This window comes from Poecilia reticulata, linkage group LG1, assembly GCF_000633615.1.
Source record: "Poecilia reticulata strain Guanapo linkage group LG1, Guppy_female_1.0+MT, whole genome shotgun sequence".
NCBI classification, from domain to species: Eukaryota; Metazoa; Chordata; class Actinopteri; order Cyprinodontiformes; family Poeciliidae; genus Poecilia; species Poecilia reticulata.
The window spans coordinates 22,513,445-22,526,106 of NC_024331.1; the positions used below are offsets into that span (position 1 = coordinate 22,513,445).

General features: G+C 39.2%; 1 protein-coding gene across 2 annotated transcripts in view; it reads right to left on the reverse strand.

Moving 5' to 3' along the window:
* The window catches only part of kitb (KIT proto-oncogene, receptor tyrosine kinase b), a 28,722-nt gene extending 20,435 nt beyond the window's left edge, over nt 1-8,287 (reverse strand). For both annotated transcript variants that reach the window (XM_008416356.2, XM_008416346.2), the window contains exons 1-7: nt 8,030-8,287; nt 4,879-5,154; nt 4,507-4,791; nt 2,147-2,286; nt 1,326-1,494; nt 807-1,002; nt 608-723 (exon numbers count right to left, since the gene is read on the reverse strand). In XM_008416356.2, the coding sequence (XP_008414578.1) occupies nt 608-723; nt 807-1,002; nt 1,326-1,494; nt 2,147-2,286; nt 4,507-4,791; nt 4,879-5,154; nt 8,030-8,084 (1,237 nt within the window). In that variant the 5' untranslated portion in view covers nt 8,085-8,287. The remainder of the gene's footprint in view (nt 1-607; nt 724-806; nt 1,003-1,325; nt 1,495-2,146; nt 2,287-4,506; nt 4,792-4,878; nt 5,155-8,029) is intronic.
* Nucleotides 8,288-12,662: the final 4,375 nt, after the last annotated feature.

Here is a 12,662-nt window from a genome sequence, read left to right on the forward strand (position 1 = left end):
ATAAATTATCTGAATGCAAAATAACAGATTCAGGCAGCACTTTTCCAAATCATAAAACAAAAAAATCTATGAAACCACTTACAGTCGGGAATCCAAATATACTATAATGCTAGAGCAGGGTGAAGTACATCCAGTGCCAAATAGCAGGGTCAGCAGATAGAAAATAAAAATAGAAAAGAAGTCCTACTTTAGCTTAAGGTGTAGGTGTGCCTGTATCTTGTGCATATTTTGTTTTTTCATCGTTCAATGAAGATACTCACAGTGGGTACTAATTCTTCCAGAAATAAAAGTAGCAATATAAAAGTACAGTGTAGTAAAACTGCTCCTAAAAGTACATTTTTCCCCAGAGTTACTCAAGAAAATGCTCCAGAGTAAATGCAACTAGTTATTACCCACCTTTGCACTTAAATAAATAATAATAAATAAGAAATTTAGTGCCACAACTAGCAGTCAGTGTGTTATTAGCAGAGCAATTAGCATTCATGTTCTGGCTCAAAGCTAAATGAGTAGTCACTAACACTCGATCAACTCTGACTTCTCAGAGTTGATCGAGATAAGGAAGCTTTGCTCTTGTTGACACCACATGTGATGAATGCGTTTTACTCACTGTTGACGTAAACGTGAAATGAGCGGTCAACGGACGCGTCTCCATTACTGACCGAGAACGTGTAGACCCCACCCTCAGAGCTGAGGACCCTCACCAGTCTCAGCTGACTGGTGAATCTGACGGGAACAGAAACAGACTTCAATATCTGTCCTCAGGCAGACAAACCCCACCGTGTTGTTGCGCTCCGAATGCCGTGCACCTGTACTTCCTGTGTTTGACGGCGCGGACAGTGATGACGTGCTCTGTGGTGTTGAGGAGGTGCTCCTTGTTGTAGGACCAGAAGATGGAGCGCGGCGCGGGATAGGCGTCAAATTCCACCCAGAGGGTCAGGCTCTCCCCTTCTTTGACTTCTTGGATTGGACTGTGATTTCCTAAAGGTGTAATGAACCCCTGACCTGAAGAACAAAGAAAACATAGTTTTGTTGCCACAGTTGGTATAGTAACTTTGCAGCATGTTTGAGTCATATTTCTGTTGGTTGAGTCATCTATTGAATAAACAATCACAGTGCACTGCTGTAATGTAATTTGAGTAGTGATGGATGCTCCCCTGGAGTACTGACTAAGTTTGCATAATAAGAAAATAAAATATGTCATTTTGGGGTGAATAATATACCATTTGATCTGGGGCTTTTCTTCCCCTCAGGTTCCAGTTTTGTTTGACATTACTGGTTTCATAAACTTAATGATTCAGACCCAACAAACCAACTTTAAGACTTACCACGTACATCCAGCTGCATTGCAGCGTCACTGTGACCTTTCTCGTTGTGGGCGTGGCAGCGGTAAATTCCAGAATCTAATTGGCCGACGGTTGCTATGGAGAGCGTGGTTGAACGTAAATATCCCCGGGAGCTGGGCAGGATGTGTGAGATCTGGGACTTCACAGGATTCTGTAAATCATTAGCATCAAACATAACCACATTGTTGTATTTTACATGCAACTTAGCATCGTGACTAATAGTTATTTAAATTATAAACTTTTTAACGCCACTTAACCAATCAGAAGTTGTGCTTTTAGTTCACTTTCAGCCGTCTTGTAGTTAATTGCAAAACTAAACTTTTTGAAGTTAATAGATAATGTCATTTTTAACAGTTGCCAAATTAATGCCTCTATAAAAACCCACCAGAGGTTTGTCAATTTAATTTGGTTTAGTTAAAAAGGTACATAAAATCTAGGCAAAGCAGTTTACAAGAAAAAAAATATTTCAAAGCTTGGCTCAAATCACAGCAGTGAACTTAATACTTCTCTGCATCTGAGACTTAAACTTCTGTCTTGTGTTAGCCCCTACAATTCACAGATACTGCACATATCCCACTCAGTTTTTGGAGATAGACTTGTTTTGCGCTGTGAAAGTATAAAGCAAGTATTTATTTTTTGATGTATTTTTTAACTGTTTCCACGTGGCAGACCTCTAAATGTTTGTACATGTACACATTAGTAATAAGTGAATAAAAAAAACAACTAAGTGTTGAGTTTTAAACAGCCAGGAAAAAGACACCCTTCTCAAATAACTTTGTTTAAATACCCAGCATTAATCTTACCGCTGCTGAAGGGAAGTCCCACGTAAGACTGAATTCTGAGTTGATGTTGGTGGAGTTGCAGGTAAGCTCAAATGCCTCGCCTGTCTTCAGGATGACCGTGTCTTTGTGGGACAGGATGACCTCTGGCCGCAACTCTGGCACTGGGATACAAAGGCAGCAATGTCATAATTCCACATGAGGTGAGGACAAGCAAACAAGCGCAGTGCAAACGCACTTTTCCAGATGTTCTCTTTTATAATTCCAATTACGTGATAACTGAGGCTTTTTGAATAGGCTTCAGTGTTTTAATATTTGCATCAAAGAGAATTAGCAGTACCAATAATATTTGCATACTTCATCACCACGCTCACTCTTCGTGAAAAGCATGACGAATGAGTATCACACACCCAAGATAAACGAACCTCAGAGGGTGTGTGACCAGTAGTTTGTGCTCACATGACAGCACACAAAAAGCTCAGTATGTGTGTGCGAGTAGGCAAACGCTTGTTTGTCCATAAATGCCATGATTCACTTCTACAATCAACTGCCGTCGGAGCTCACATCGCTGCGTAGTTTCTCTGCTTGTTCTGCACCAATTCTGTTTAACCCAAACAATCTTCGCACACAGCTCTGTTCAAATCCCTGGGCGCCTCCTTCCCACACGCATCATCCACCCGTCCCTATCCGTCCCCAACCCTCCTCCCTGTCTCCATGTAGACACAGTCCTCAGAGAAGAGAGCAAGTGTGTGATGCAGAACTGAGGATGAGAGGACAAATCAGTTTCAGCTGTAATCTTTTGACTGATTAGCAAAGCCTCAAGGCTTTTAAGGTTGGTTTAAGTGAAGTTTGAGTCTGTATAAATTGTAGTTTCACCCTAGGCATGTTTTAATGCATTACCATTAGAATCACTTCAAAATCCAGCATCTGACTTCATAATTACTTAAGTGATTTACTTTATAGGTTTTTGCATCCATGTATTACCATTAATCTTGTATGTATGCGTTTGTTTTTTTTTAAGAATTTCACGTAGAGAGAAGCTCACACAGAAGAACTTTACAGCATTTAACGTTTTGATCCTAAACATGATCAACAGCAAGGTATACCCACATACAGATACTCCACAGACATAATGCATTAGGGTTATTTAAGTCCAATTAATACCAGCAGATTGTCACCTGGAGTCATTTTGTTTGGCATGTTTCAGGTGCAGCAGTGCAATAGTTAACCTCATGGACCTAGAAAAATACAAAATGTCTTGTTATGCTACTAGTTATTACTTTTGTGATTTAATGAATAATGCAAGCCGGTGAAACTGGTCATAGTTTGAACATATATACTCTCAAATTCATGATACCATTACTAGTATGTTGTTAACAAAAGGTGTTTTTTGTTGTTAAATGCAATAAATATTTTTTTGTTATGAATGTTATATTCTTGATTTGATTAAGATGTTTTAGAAATAGTTTAGTCTTTATTTTTAAATAATTTGTTCATAACCCCTTGTCTGCTTTAGGCTCTAACATGCTTGATGGTAAACGATCTCAGTTTACCTCTGTAAAATGCGCCGATGCTGAATTACGCAGATGGAACTGGTGTGTCCTGCTACTCTAGTTTTTAAAGGTACTTCAATTTTTTTTTTAAATTTGCAAAACCAAAAGGAAATGTTATGGTACAGATAACATCTTTAGTTGAACAACCAACAATTCATCCTCTCTGTGTGAGGGGATGTGCATATCCGGCACATATGGAAGTTAAAATTGGTGAACTGAATCACTAATTTCCTGGTTTTCCGGGTTTCCTGGATTTAAAAATATTAAGACTTCTCTCCAGAGTCTCTGATTGAGAATCTGTAGAAGGATTTTCTCAGACATCTGAGCCAAGACAGTTTGACAATAAAATTTATAGTTGAAAAAGCAAGTAAAATGTTGCATTTTTACAAACGCCCTTCCACCTCTGCTGCTCTCCACGCTACAAAATCTGCATAAATGCCATCAGTAGCATCATGTGGTGTAGAAAGACAGTCTTCCAGGAATGTTCACATTAATGGTGATCTTGACAATATTCCATTTGCAGAAAGGAAAAGCTTGGACTTTGAAAAGAAGAAAATGCTCCAATAAAATCTAGTCGATTGTGTCTCTTTGTGAGTGGAAAAGCATTTGAAATACACGGCAAATCTTGCTTTCCCCAAAAATAGCTCCCTTACCAACATAACATACAGAGAGCACTCAGTCTCTTTCTGTTTCTCTCTCTCCTTTCTAACTTCATTAACACCCATGAGACAAATCTAGTGAAGCTATGCCAGCTGGAATGCTAATGCGGAGCCCTTTAGGCAACATGAACCACATGTTACTCTTCTCTTTTACTTCATGTTTCCTACTCACCAGGTCGAACATCAACGCTGTATGGGACAGACGTGACTCTGTTTCCGTCGAGTTGTCCCACACATCTGTAGCAGCCCTTAATTTTCTCCCTAGCATTGCGGATGATGATGCCTCGCTGCAGATTCCCCCTGTAAACCATTCCTGAAGGCAAAGGTCGTCCGTCGCAGGTCTCCAAAGACAGGTTGGCGACCTCGGGGTCGGTCACGAGACACGGGATGATGCAGTCCTCACCAGCCCGAACCAGAATACTGCTCATCATGGTCTGCTGGAAAGCACTGTGAGGGTCTGGGGACATCAATTAGATTGAAAATCCCTCTGTAAAAAGAGTCGGCTGAGCGATCAAGAAAATCCGTTAATATCTCGAGTGCCCACCTTTAACGTAAACGAAGATTGAGCTGTTCTCCTGGGTGTGGTTGTTGACACACACATACCAACCCATCTGCTGGGCCTGGACCCCCGACAAGGTGAGGGAAGCTACCTTGCCCTCCTCCACCTCCCCCTCAAGCTTGCGGTTCTTCTCCCTGTGCCACCTGAGCAGGAACGGGGCTCCGGACACTGTGGCGTTGTCATGGCAACGCAGCTGCAGCTTCCCCTTCTTGGGAACCACTATGTGAGGCTCGCTGGGGAAGATGACAGGTTTGCTCCACGCTAAAACAGAGAGCAGAGAATACAGGTGATGAAGCAACTTAGGGACAAATCAGGAGAATCTTACTAATAGATTGTAATTCAGATTATTTAGTTGATTACAAAGTGGATCGCAAAGGTATTTAACTATGTCACATTTTGTCATCGATGCAAAGTAGCACTTAATGATAAACTGGAACTTTCGCAAATAAAATCTGAAAAGTGTGCCATCAGTTTGGACTAACATATCATTCACTGTTCATTCTGAAGAGCAGTAATATCGCAGTATGATGCTGCCACCATCGTGTGTCTCCATGGCGATGACGTGTTCTCAGTTTTGACTCATCTTAGTTTACCTGCACATGTAGCATTTTACATGGAGGTTTAAAAGTTTGGCTTTGGTTCTCATCTGACCAGAGAAGTTTATTTATTAAGTGCTTTTCACATACAACGTACAACAAAAATCCGCATTAATTGTACAAAGAATAAAAACAATCGTGACATAAAAGCCTGGGTGGAAAAAAAGAGCTTTGAGGTCATTTACACAATGGTGGACTCTTTTCAGTAAATAAATTACTTCTAGAGACAATTGATATTGTAACAGGTTTTATTTAGGGTTAAGTATTTATTTAGCACCAACCACCACCTCCTCCACCGTTATGTGTCATTTAATGCTGGGTTATGATGTCAAACCTCAACAACATGCAACAAACTAAGTTTTGATGTACTAATAAGACTTGAGAAGTTATAACAGAATCAGTGTTGGTATTTCTCCTTGGATGACACATCAAATTTTACTGCTGCTTTTCTTCCATTCGACAAACTAAATGATTCATGGACTGACCAGAGTGGAACAAAACCAAAACCAATGAAAGGGGCTATAATGTGTTAAATAGGATGTAATCCTTGGCACAATGGACAGGCTGCTTTTAAACCACCACAGCTCAAATAAGCAATCAATAATTATGAGCAATCCAACCAGAGTAATCACACATTAAGCCCCAGCGATCCATCTCTCAAAGACACAAGCCTAAACCAACATTTTTAGTTTCAGTCAGGCCCCCATCAGCCAGAGATTTTCACATGATAAGCAGCATTTCAAGAACAAGATTTTCATGTGACTGTGATGCCTGGGGGTTGGAGTGGAGCTCTGACGGAGCATCTGGATGAGCTCCCTCCAAAACATCAATAGGCTATCTGTGTTTACACTGGCAGTGGGCGCATGTCCCCCGGCTGATCGGCTTGTTTGGGAAAAATATGCCATTCCGGCTAAAGGTTTTGTGTAAAAACCTGAGGCTGTTCAGTTAGTCAACAAGTGGGTTTTTTTTTATTTTTTTTTTATGGCCAAACAAAAAGATGAGATTATGTTATTCCACATAGGGTGTTGGTCAATTTGCCTCTTCACCATCTCATAATCACATTTCACCATAATTTTTTAATAACATTAAAATTTCAACTATGATTCTTCTTTTTCTTTTTTGTACATTTTTTTTATCCTGAAAACTTTGTATTTGACTCTATTCATAATTACATTACACTGTTTGGGTACGTTTATTCTAATGAGATGTACTAAGGACGCTAACAAATCAACTCAAAGTTTAGCTTGTAGATAGTGCTAATTAGAGCCGCTCCTTATGGTGTCGACTAGAAAAACATTTGAAATCATCAGTAGATGGCACCATTTCAGATACGAAACAAATAAAGCTGGATAGGTACCAAACAGCAACAGGGCGAATATATTTGTACGTATAGGGTCCACGTCCTGTGGTAGACGATTACATGACTACTCAAAAAGCATTGGAAGAAACGAATAAAAATGCAGACGTACGAGACGACCAGCATTCAAACAGACATAACTGGCTCCATTTCGTGCCTGGGAAAATATATGACCCCCACTCTGTGACGCGCTCTTATTGATTAATATCTGTGATTGTGTCATATAAATAATTTCTTAATAAATTATATCATTTTGTATATAACTGCCAAACTGCAAACGTACGAAACAACCGCAAGCGAAAAGGCCAGCATCCAAAGAAGCAATCAAGTTTTGGCCACTATGTGAAGATGCAAGAAAGATTTCTGAAATATGTACAGCTTATATTACTTGTAAGATATTTGCATATCTTACAAGTGACATATAAATATCTTACAAGTAATCTTCTAAATATTTACATGCTTCTACGATCATGAAAGTGCCACAAGTATTTAAATGTAAATGTGGACATTTACATGAATATTCATGTTCGATACTCAAATACCTAAATACAACAAAATTCAATAAGTTGCTAGCCGTTAAACAAGCCGGTGCTAAATGGTTTGTCTACAGGTGCAAACAAGCGAAAGGATGAATTAAACCGGAGCTGAGTTGTCGATTACGTGGTGCGTTCGTGTGCGCGCAGCTTTTTGTTTGTTCTGCTCGTACAACCTAATCCGTGCCATTTAGGAAGGGACAGTCTAAATAATTAATGGATTTTTTTTTTTTTACCCTTTCTTTTTTTCAAACAAGACACGCACGGACACACACCTGTTGCCGTTTAGGGGAGGCATTTACGGTAAAGCGTATTTGCATAAATGAAGAGCAGGTTGAGGGAAAACACCGGGAACAAGCTCTCCTTGAACAATGTGCTCCTGCCCATGTAAACTCTCTTTTAGAGGAAAAAAATGAACAGGAGGCTGTTCTAAAATATGCACAACGCCGTTAATCATGGACAATCTCAAAAATAGAAACAGTGTTAGAAAGCAGAACACAGACTTCGTTTTGGGAGCGAGGAGGTTTGGGGAAATGTACAAAATTGATAAATTGGACATGAAGTTAGCATATGTTCTATACATGTGAAGAGACAATCAACATGGGTATTACAGAATATATTCTAAACAACATTAAAAGTGTTTTTCTTACCTGTAATAGGCAGAAAGATGAAATATGAGGCACAAATAACCCAAGGGCACCTCATTTTTAGGCAGATTTTGCGTCTTTTTTAATTCTACTCCATGCGTTTCAAGGGCACAAATAACCATCCCGCGGTGGCACAGCAGACTCCGTCCACAGGTACAACGACGCAGAACAAGTCCATCCAGAGAAACAAGCGCACAGACGCGGTGATGTCCTCCTGCAGACTCCGAGTCTCTGTTGATGGAGCTCAAGCTGAGGCGTTTAAAGGCACAGTCTCCTCTGCTCCCTGCGCTGGATGGCTGCCACGCCTCCTTACACTCTAAAAACGGCTGGGTTCAAAATCAACCAGTGTTTTGGTAAGTGGATCGTGTGTAGACTCATCCAGGCCTGGGTTCATTTAAAACAACAGTTGGTTGTAACTTTGATCAGGCATGTTGAGTTTGGTTTTCTCATTAAAAACAAAAGTATCCAAGTGAGAAATGTTAAACATTAAATGCCATCGAAGTATAGGTGGAAAATAAAAACCAATAAATTGTATTTCAGTCATGTAGTTGGTTAAAGTGAATGATTCATAACTTTAATCTTTGCAGAGTTTCAGGTGGACTTTGGGTGAACTCCTTGGTAAAAAAAACAACAACAGAGAATCAAACACATGAACAGGTGAAACGTGCAAACACCACTACGCTCTGACAATTAGACAAAATTCCCCATAAACCCACACCAAGATTGCTTTATGTCTACCTAACGGCATATTACCACCAGCAACAATGTCTAATGTGAAAGTCCTCCTGAATAGGCCATCTAGAAAACCATGGACCAGAAGTGATGACGCTTCATCTAGCTGCTCCTCTAACCCACCAAATGTGGTCACAGTTTTGGTTTCAAAATACCCAACAACATAAACCCTCATTGGGGTTAAATAAGTAACCCAGCAGTTTTTAAGAGTGCATCTGTCCGGCACTGGCTGGACAGCAGCCAAGACTGTGAGTCGGTCATTTACCGGAAAAAAAAACAGCTTCTATCCAAGTCAGCCCTTCTAACTTACACTGTCACTGCAGAGAAACGTACTTAAGAACATTTCCTGTAAATAGAACTGCAGGGTTACATTCAGCGAGAACTGTTCCCTTAAACTAGCTGGCTGTCAAATGTTCATCCCTAATGTGGTAGCAGTGTCGTTCTCTAGCAGCATCTCCTCACACTTCATGGACCAGTGTTCACTGCATGTTGACACTTCTCACTTGTTGGCAGTGGAGTCTCTCTGCAGCTCAGTGAGAGATGGCTCACAAATTCCCCTAATCAGCAATACACTGATCCAATTTCCAATTCATTTAACCAGTTCTTGTAATGTAAAGGCGTGCAACAATTTGTAGATCAGTCATGTCTGAAACAATTGTCCAAAAGTAGCAGGGAATCCTGAGCAGATACTTGATTTGGGGTCTCACTTTCAGTTAAGTTTGTCACCAACAAACGCCACAGCAACAATGTTTATTTTTAAATTATCTAAGCTTGTGGTGCGAATTACATCACTAAATTACATTGGTTAGTGGCACATAAATGATTTTACTTAATCACAGAATGTGTTTTAGCTTCAATATATTTTTGTTCCCTTTCAGAAAAAGATCTAGCAAAGGCCAGAACAAGTTCTGCTACAAACTTCTCTCCGATGACATCCGATTTCTCATGAACACAAACAACTTCTGCAGCCTAATCTGACATCAATAAAAATAAAATACACTAGATCTGTTGTTATTTAATAACCAGTGATGAATGTATTTTAGATCAATGATTTTATCGCAGGTTGTTCCTCAAAGAGCTACGGAAGCTTAAAGAGCACTTCAGGAGTCCGTCATAACATGACTAAAACAAACCCTTAAAGCAATGTGCATTTCTAATTCTCTTTCTTGTAATGGGTTAACAAGCACAGGTTATTGCATAATTTACTTACACGACTCTGACTGGCGCTGCTTGTCAGAGTGTGTGACTCCGTGTGGCTTTGCCTCTCGCTTGTTTTTTTGTACTTTGGTTCATGTTTGTCCTGTCTCTTTGGATACAATTATGAGACGGCACTAAAATAGTTCTGTTTGTTTCTACCACCCTACAGTCTTATCGCAGCACATGATGACTGAGTAGTAGGGCTAAAAAATAAACCAGCAGAGAACATTGCTTTCAAAAACATTTTTTTTTATTATTATTTTGTGCTCTGTGTAATTGTTTTCCTTGGAGATAGTTGACACAAAAATCACCCGGAGAGCCAGAATGTGTAGCCAACAGGCTACCGGTGGTCTTTGAGCCACAGCTTGACATTCATTTTTCAGCTTTGTACTTATGTATGCTATGCCTAAATATTTTTTTACTATTAAATTATGTTCCATCTGTTTTTACACATGTAAATATAACAAAATTCAACCTGTATAAAGGGGAGTCCATTCTCCTGATTTGTACTTGCTATAATCTATAAAATTTATGCTGATGATGTCATGCTCTTCCTTAAAAATGCAAACTAATCTCTTTCAGTAATGATACTGATTAATATATTTTCAACAATTTCAGACAATTCTATGAATCAGACTAAGTCAAAAGCGCTCTGCATCTCTGATCTTCATTTCCGTCAAACCATCCCTGATTGGCAAAACATCCATATTTCCAACATGCTGAAGAAGCTGACACAACTGACCTGAATCTCATAATCAAAATAGTAGAAGGCAAATTCCCTCTCTCAATAGAGTGCTTGCAGATAAAATGATGGTACTGGCTAAAATAAACTATATCTTGTTTATGATCCCAGTTAAGGCAGCCTAATCTAGGTTCAAAACATTAAAGGATATAAGAGATATTTATTTTAATTGATAAACTCCCAAAAATAAGTTCAAAAACTGCACTGAAGGCTAAAAATCTAAGAGGTTTAGAGCTACTAAACTTTTATAAACACTACTCAGCACATAGATAGCAATATCTGTTAAAATGGGTTTAGATGAGACAATCTGCTGGTGAACACTGAGCAAACTCTCCATGAGGATTCTGTATCTCAGATATTCCATCTATCAGCCTTTTAATTAAGCAGCATCACTGCTTTAAACACATTAAACCCAGTGCATCTCTGACAGCCTGGTGGGAATATGTAAATAGATCTACAAATCTCCCTTTGCAGACAAGCACCCATTAGGAGCAACCCAGACGTCCTGCAAAACAAAACAACTCTTAACTTTCCAGCACGGATCGTAGCAGGGTAAATCGCTTAGATAATGTCTTCATAGGGAAAGATTTTAATATGATGTCATGTTTTTAATAGACTCAAAATACATTGGTTAAATATCAGTAGCTAAAGTTTATCATTAATTTTAGAGGTTTGAATAACTAAATCTCTAATTTTGCCCAGTAAAAAGCAGCTTTCCTCCTTCCTTGCCTCATCTTTCCATTGTAGGTGACAAACGTACACACACACTTTCACACTCACTCACCCACACAAATAATCCATAAAGTTGAGGTCATACAAACACACGGTTATTTTTAATAATGTAACCTGTCCACTTTGATACCAGATGCAACCCTGATTTAATAAAGTCAATCAAGCATTTAGGATACCATCTCCAGACGTCCTTTTTGCAGACCAAACCGGTCCTGACACATGCAGACAACCAGCTTCACCGTGCGGTAAGTCTGACATGCCATGACAGGACATTAGAAGAAGAAGAAGAAAAAATCACAATATTAACACTTCAATTGGAAATTTAAAGGTTATATTGTATATAGTTATTCAAATAACCAATAATTAACTTCTTGATTGTCCGTGACAAATACAAACATGAAATGAAATTAATAAAAAAAAAAATCCACAAGGATTGGAGAAGGAATGTTAAGATTTTCAGCTTTTTCTTAGTACAGGAAAGAGTATCTCTACGTGTGGCAGACATCATTTACCTTCTCACAACCAGCATTACTTTTAGCAGGTTCCTCAACCCAAAAAACTGGGTCACAACTTCTGACCCGGTTTTTGGTAAAAAAAAAATAAAATAAAATAAAGAGGAAAAGAAAGAATACCCATGTATGCATTTAGGTTGTATACTTTGCTTCAGTCCTTCATCTTGAACTTGCATGAAGAGGAAGATATGTTCACATACAGTATCGTATTTATTGCATTTTTACACTTTTTGTAACATTTCGAGCCGTTTCCAGCTAATTTTCATATATCCGACAAAAATAGCTTTTTTGGTACAAACTTAAAGTGAATAAATACATGAATGAATTCCATATGTTGCTTTAATGAGATCCGCCAAAACCTACCAGTTGTAGTTTGACACCTTCTATTAAATATTCCTCCACAGACAAAGCAGCACCTCGGGGTGTCAGAGTACAATTCACCTGAGGTCCAGCTGCCCATATGCTCCATGATGATGCTACGCTCTGAGTTTTTTTTTTTTTTTTGTCCAGCAGGATCATTCATATGTCCACTGTCCGCTGAGTTCACATGCCACTTGAGAAGTTATTTGCCTTCCCTGTTACATTATTCATTATTGAGGTGAGTGTCTGCAGCAGATCTGGGCTGACTCACTTTGACTTTCCGTGTGCGTGCGTGTGTGTGTGTGTGTGTGTGTGTGCGTGTGTGTGTGTGTGTGTGTGTGTGTGTGTGTGTGTGTGTGTG